At 43.2% G+C, this 8,085-nt stretch overlaps 1 protein-coding gene across 1 annotated transcript; it reads left to right on the forward strand.

Moving 5' to 3' along the window:
- Positions 1 to 5,497: 5,497 nt before the first annotated feature.
- Positions 5,498 to 6,803, forward strand: TMEM275 (transmembrane protein 275). The gene is made up of 2 exons (XM_056553383.1): positions 5,498 to 5,717; positions 5,835 to 6,803. Exon 2 carries the CDS (start codon positions 5,840 to 5,842, stop codon positions 6,437 to 6,439), a length of 600 nt encoding a protein of 199 aa, XP_056409358.1. The 5' UTR covers positions 5,498 to 5,717; positions 5,835 to 5,839; the 3' UTR covers positions 6,440 to 6,803.
- Positions 6,804 to 8,085: the final 1,282 nt, after the last annotated feature.

The following is an 8,085-nucleotide window of genomic DNA, read 5'->3' on the forward strand; positions in this document are numbered from 1 at the left end:
GACACTATTACACCAGTATACACTGTGACATTATATCATACTCTGACACTATTACACCAGTATACACTGTGACATTATATTATACTCTGACACTATTACACCAGTATACACTGTGACATTATATTATACTCTGACACTATTACACCAGTATACACTGTGACATTATATTATACTCTGACACTATTACACCAGTATACACTGTGACATTATATTATACTCTGACACTATTACACCAGTATACACTGTGACGATATATTATACTCTGACACTATTACACCAGTATACACTGTGACGATATATTATACTCTGACACTATTACACCAGTATACACTGTGACGATATATTATACTCTGGACACTATTACACCAGTATACACTGTGACGATATATTATACTCTGACACTATTACACCAGTATACACTGTGACATTATATCATACTCTGACACTATTACACCAGTATACACTGTGACATTATATCATACTCTGACACTATTACACCAGTATACACTGTGACATTATATTATACTCTGACACTATTACACCAGTATACACTGTGACATTATATTATACTCTGACACTATTACACCAAGTATACACTGTTGACATTATATCATACTCTGACACTATTACACCAGTATACACTGTGACATTATATTATACTCTGACACTATTACACCAGTATACACTGTGACGATATATTATACTCTGACACTATTACACCAGTATACACTGTGACGATATATTATACTCTGACACTATTACACCAGTATACACTGTGACGATATATTATTCTCTGACACTATTACACCAGTATACACTGTGACAATATATTATACTCTGACACTATTACACCAGTATACACTGTGACAATATATTATACTCTGACACTATTACACCAGTATACACTGTGACATTATATTATACTCTGACACTATTACACCAGTATACACTGTGACAATATATTATACTCTGACACTATTACACCAGTATACACTGTGACAATATATTATACTCTGACACTATTACACCAGTATACACTGTGACGATATATCATACTCTGACACTATTACACCAGTATACACTGTGACATTATATTATACTCTGACACTATTACACCAGTATACACTGTGACATTATATTATACTCTGACACTATTACACCAGTATACACTGTGACATTATATTATACTCTGACACTATTACACCAGTTATATACACTGTGACATCATATTATACTCTGACACTATTACACCAGTATACACTGTGAAGATATATTATACTCTGACACTATTACACCAGTATACACTGTGACATTATATCATACTCTGACACTATTACACCAGTATACACTGTGACAATATATTATACTCTGACACTATTACACCAGTATACACTGTGACGATATATTATACTCTGACACTATTACACCAGTATACACTGTGACATTATATTATACTCTGACACTATTACACCAGTATACACTGTGACATCATATTATACTCTGACACTATTACACCAGTATACACTGTGACAATATATTATACTCTGACACCATTACACCAGTATACACTGTGACGATATATTATACTCTGACACCATTACACCAGTATACACTGTGACGATATATTATACTCTGACACTATTACACCAGTATACACTGTGACAATATATCATACTCTGACACCATTACACCAGTATACACTGTGACAATATATTATACTCTGACACTATTACACCAGTATACACTGTGAAGATATATTATACTCTGACACTATTACACCAGTATACACTGTGACATTATATTATACTCTGACACTATTACACCAGTATACACTGTGACGATATATTATACTCTGACACTATTACACCAGTATACACTGTGACATTATATTATACTCTGACACTATTTCACCAGTATACACTGTGACATTATATTATACTCTGACACTATTACACCAGTATACACTGTGACATTATATTATACTCTGACACTATTACACCAGTATACCACTGTGAAGATATATTATACTCTGACACTATTACACCAGTATACACTGTGACATTATATTATACTCTGACACTATTACACCAGTATACACTGTGACAATATATTATACTCTGACACTATTACACCAGTATACACTGTGACATTATATTATACTCTGACACTATTACACCAGTATACACTGTGACGATATATTATACTCTGACACTATTACACCAGTATACACTGTGACGATATATTATACTCTGACACTATTACACCAGTATACACTGTGACATTATATTATACTCTGACACTATTACACCAGTATACACTGTGACATTATATTATACTCTGACACTATTACACCAGTATACACTGTGACGATATATTATACTCTGACACTATTACACCAGTATACACTGTGACGATATATTATACTCTGACACTATTACACCAGTATACACTGTGACAATATATTATACTCTGACACTATTACACCAGTATACACTGTGACATTATATTATACTCTGACACTATTACACCAGTATACACTGTGATGATATATTATACTCTGACACTATTACACCAGTATACACTGTGACATTATATTATACTCTGACACTATTACACCAGTATACACTGTGACATTATATTATACTCTGACACTATTACACCAGTATACACTGTGACATTATATTATACTCTGACACTATTACACCAGTATACACTGTGACGATATATTATACTCTGACACTATTACACCAGTATACACTGTGACGATATATTATACTCTGACACTATTACACCAGTATACACTGTGACGATATATTATACTCTGACACTATTACACCAGTATACACTGTGAAGATATATTATACTCTGACACTATTACACCAGTATACACTGTGACATTATATCATACTCTGACACTATTACACCAGTATACACTGTGACGATATATTATACTCTGACACTATTACACCAGTATACACTGTGACATTATATCATACTCTGACACTATTACACCAGTATACACTGTGACAGTTATATTATACTCTGACACTATTACACCAGTTATACACTGTGAAGATATATTATACTCTGACACTATTACACCAGTATACACTGTGACAATATATTATACTCTGACACTATTACACCAGTATACACTGTGACAATATATTATACTCTGACACTATTACACCAGTATACACTGTGAAGATATATTATACTCTGACACTATTACACCAGTATACACTGTGAAGATATATTATACTCTGACACTATTACACCAGTATACACTGTGACAATATATTATACTCTGACACTATTACACCAGTATACACTGTGACAATATATTATACTCTGACACTATTACACCAGTATACACTGTGACATTATATTATACTCTGACACTATTACACCAGTATACACTGTGACAATATATTATACTCTGACACTATTACACCAGTATACACTGTGACATTATTACAGACTTATATGACAAGAAAACCCCAGGAGATGCCAGGGTATAAACAGTTTACAACAACTTTAGGGGTTCCCTAAACTAGGACCATCCCGATATAAATTTACTTTTATTAGTACAAATTGAAAGTGTGAGTTATATACAAAGTGTCAAAACCTTAAAAGCACAGCTCCAATCTGTCTCCCCTTTACATTTAATGTGTGACCATATTGCTAGTAGAAACGGATGTGCAAGTAATATTGTGGAGCCTTCCAAAAGCAATTGAATGAACAATATTGTTGGGGTTGGACAAGAAGCTGCTATTTAAAACAACCAGTTAGCCAGATCCTTAACGTTTCGCTGGTCCCCCAGCTTTATCAAAAGGACTGGTGGCCACTATGATGCTATTCCACCAGTATATACGTAGTGTACACTATGATGCTATTATACCAAATATACATTGCTCAAAAATAAAGGGGAACATAAACAACCACGCATTTAACTCCAAGTCACTGACACTTGTGAATCCACTGTCCACTCAGGAAGAACACTGATTGACAACAATTCACATGGAACAGACAACAGGTGGAATTATAGGCAAGACACCCCAATAAAGGAGTGGTTCTGCAGGTGGTGACCACAGACCACTTCTCAGTTCCTATACCTCCTGGCTGATGTTTGGTCTTCACTTTGAATGCTGGCGGTGCTTTCACTCTAGTGGTAGCATGAGACAGAGTCTACAACCCCACAAGGCAGAGTGGCTCAGATAGTGCAGGCTCATCCATGGCACATCAGTGCAAGATGGTTGACAAGAAGGTTCAGCTGTGTCTGTCAGCGTAGTGTACAGAGCATGGAGGCGCTACCAGGAGACAGGCCAGTACATCAGGAGACGTGGAGGAGGCCGTAGGAGGGCAACAACCCAGCAGGTTGCTACCTCCGCCATTGTGCAAGGAGGAGCAGGAGGAGCACTGCCAGAGTCCTGCAAAATGACCTCCAGCAGGTCACAAATGTGCATGTGTCCACTCAAACGGTCAGAAACAGACTCCATGAGGGTGGTATGAGGGCTCGACGTCCACAGGTGGGGGTGGTGCTTACAGCCCAACACCTTGCAGGACGTTTGGCATTTGCCAGAGAACACAAAGATTGGCAAATTCTCCACTGGTGCCCTGTGCTCTTCACAGATGAAAGCAGGTTCACACTGAGCACATGTGACAGAGTCTGGAGACGCCGTGGAGAACGTTCTGCTGCCTGCAACATCCTCCAGCATGACAGGTTTGTTAAAGTTGGATCAGCCTGTAGTGGGGTTTTCCACTGTGATTTTGAGTGTAACCCTCATATCCAGACCTCCATGGGTTGATACATTTCATTTCCATTGCAAATTTTTGGTGATTTTGTTGTCAGCGCATTCAGCTATGTAAAGAGGAAAGTATTTCATACGATTATTTCATTCATTCAGATCTAGGATGTGTTATCTTAGTGAGACCTTTATTATTTTGAGCAGTGTGTGTGTGTGTGTGTGTGTGTGTGTGTGTGTGTATATATACAGTGACCCCCCGACCTACGATGGCCCCGATATATGATCAAATCGACATACGGTGCTTTTTTATGTCGGGGCCATCTCATTAAGTGCTATCCGGCAGCGCAAAATGCTTAAGCTGCTACCGGATAGCAGCTTAATGTTCCCCGTGTGGTGCGGTAAGTATTACTTACCCCTCCACGATGCTCCGGGGTGCCCTCCGGGTCCCAGCGCTGGTCTTCTGGTGTCTTCTCGGCCCACTCCGATGACGTCAATACGCTGCTGCGCACGTCATCCAATAGGAATGGCGTACGCAGCGGCGTAATGAAGTCGCTACGCAGGCCCAGTAAGGCGTTGCGGAAGACAGCAGAGGACCGGAGAAGACAGCGGAGGACCGGAGAAGACCAGGAGAGCCCAGTGGAGGCCCGGGGGTCACCATTGGGAGCGGCGGGGACAGGTGAGTACAGCTTCCTATATTTTACATTGCACGAATCCCTCAACATACAATGGATTCGACACAAACGATGGCTCGTTTGGAACGAATTACCACCGTATGTTGAGGGACCGCTGTACTAGTATACACTATGCCTTTTTTATGTGTGGTATTTGTAGTACCTTTTCCCAGTTCCCGACCTTCTTTCTTGTGGATCCATTTTTATACTTTTCGATCTGTTTTTATCAGTATGTGACCATCTGATCATCGGACCCTTAGACCATTATGATGCAATGTCTCAGCGGCTCCCTGCGCAGGTGAGCGCACGTCTATTCTGTGTAACAGTGTCACTGATGTTTGTTCTGGACACCTAGCCTGCTGGGCCTTGTGGTTCACTTGAGGCTCCCTTACTAATTGTTCTTATCCTTTAACAGGTCACATGAAGGAGCGTCAGGAAAATTCATTGTGTAACAAACAAAGTACAAATTATATGATGTTCACAGACAAAAGTAACTCCTCACTGGGGCAGAAACCTGCGCCGAAGAAGACGCGTCCCCACGGGCTGCCCTCCCCCGCCCTGTGCTGCGCCTGCGGCCTCTGCATCATGTTGGCTGGAATCAACATCACTTTGGTTGGTGCTTTTGCCTTTGGGACTTTTCTTCCAGTGCACAACCCCCCAATAATCATTGGACCCATCTTATTAGTAGTTGCGTTTGCATTTTTTGGGGCTTGTTGTATCTGCAGCCGCAGACCCCCCGCCCATGGCAGCAGGAAATGTAAGCCTGGGTCTAATATTGGTTTTATTAAACCAGGCAATGCAGCCTTTGAGATTGAGACGAGTGAGCACACGGTGCAGGACACCACAGCCGTGCAGCTCAGCCCCACCAACTCCCCCGTGTCTTCTCGCAAATCTTCTCCTGTGCACGAAAATGCCAAAATGTGCAAACTCTTCACTATGGACGGCAATGGGGCGGCTGCTAAATTCAATGCAGGTGGAGAATCTATACAGCTGAATTTACCCAGAGACCCCGTCACCTAGGATGACCTGATACTTTACCTTCTTTATGGCTGCTCATGTGGCAGCTAATGGCTTCCAGAGTCTGCCTGAAGGCAAAGAGGAAGAGTCTTAAGTCCTCCTTCAGGAGCCGCGGAAGGTGTCAGCGGAGGGATTCACCTCGCCTGGGGCTGTGACCTTTGTTTCATGCTGGTGTTCAGTGTGTAGATTCGTTCTTTGTTGTCTGAGACAATCCAGGTGAAGGGGCAGAGTAAGGTGTCTGGTGTCAGCAGATACCCCTGCAGCCTGCCCCAAATATTACTCTGTCCTGAGAATACGGCAAAGCTTGACACTACAGAGACCAACCACAAATGGTATCAGGAGGAGATCACATCACATCAGGAGGGGGGATCACTTCATACCAGAGGGGGGGGGATCACTTCATACCAGAGGGGGGGGGGGGATCACTTCATACCAGAGGGGGGGATATCACTTCACACCAGAGGGGGGGGGGGGGGATCACTTCATACCAGAGGGGGGGGGGGGGATCACTTCATACCAGAGGGGGGGATATCACTTCACACCAGAGGGGGGGGGATATCGCTTCACACCAGAGGGGGGGGATATCACTTCACACAAGAGTGGGTTATCACTTCACACCAGAGGGGGGGGGGGATATCACTTCACACAAGAGCGGGTTATAACTTCACACCAGAGGGGGGGGGGGGGGGGATAACACTTCACACCGGAGGGGGGGGGGGGGGATAACACTTCACACAAGAGGGGGGGGATATCACTTCACACCAGAGGGGGGGGATAACACTTCACACCAGAGGGGGGATATCACTTCACACCAGAGGGGGGGATATCACTTCACACCAGAGGGGGGGGATATCGCTTCACACCAGAGGGGGGGATATCGCTTCACACCAGAGGGGGGGATATCGCTTCACACCAGAGGGGGGATATCGCTTCACACCAGAGGGGGGGATAACACTTCACGCCAGAGGGGGGGGATATCACTTCACACAAGAGGGGGGATAACACTTCACACCAGAGGGGGGGGGGGATATCACTTCACACAAGAGCGGGTTATCACTTCACACCAGAGGGGGGGGGATAACACTTCACACCAGAGGGGGGGGGGGATAACACTTCACACCAGAGGGGGGGGATATCACTTCACACCAGAGGGGGGGATATCACTTCACACCAGAGGGGGGATATCACTTCACACCAGAGGGGGGGATAACACTTCACACCAGAGGGGGGGATATCACTTCACACCAGAGGGGGGGATAACACTTCACACCAGAGGGGGGGATAACACTTCACACCAGAGGGGGGGATAACACTTCACACCAGAGGGGGGGATAACACTTCACACCAGAGGGGGGGATAACACTTCACACCAGAGGGGGGGGATAACACTTCACACCAGAGGGGGGGATATCACTTCACACCAGAGGGGGGGGATAACACTTCACACCAGAGGGGGGGGGGGAATAACACTTCACACCAGAGGGGGGGGGGGGGATAACACTTCACACCAGAGGGGGGGGATATCACTTCACACCAGAGGGGGGGGGGGGATATTAGTTCACACCAGAGCGGGTTATCATTTCACACCAGAGGGGGGGGGGGGGGGAATAACACTTTCACACCAGAGTGGGGGATATCACTTCACACCA

The sequence above is a fragment of the Hyla sarda genome, unplaced genomic scaffold, assembly GCF_029499605.1.
Source record: "Hyla sarda isolate aHylSar1 unplaced genomic scaffold, aHylSar1.hap1 scaffold_2925, whole genome shotgun sequence".
In the NCBI taxonomy this organism is placed as follows: domain Eukaryota; kingdom Metazoa; phylum Chordata; class Amphibia; order Anura; family Hylidae; genus Hyla; species Hyla sarda.

Bases quoted from the DNA above. Each gene is read 5' to 3' on its own strand.
- TMEM275 (XM_056553383.1), top strand. From the start codon at position 5,840: ATGAAGGAGCGTCAGGAAAATTCATTGTGTAACAAACAAAGTACAAAT.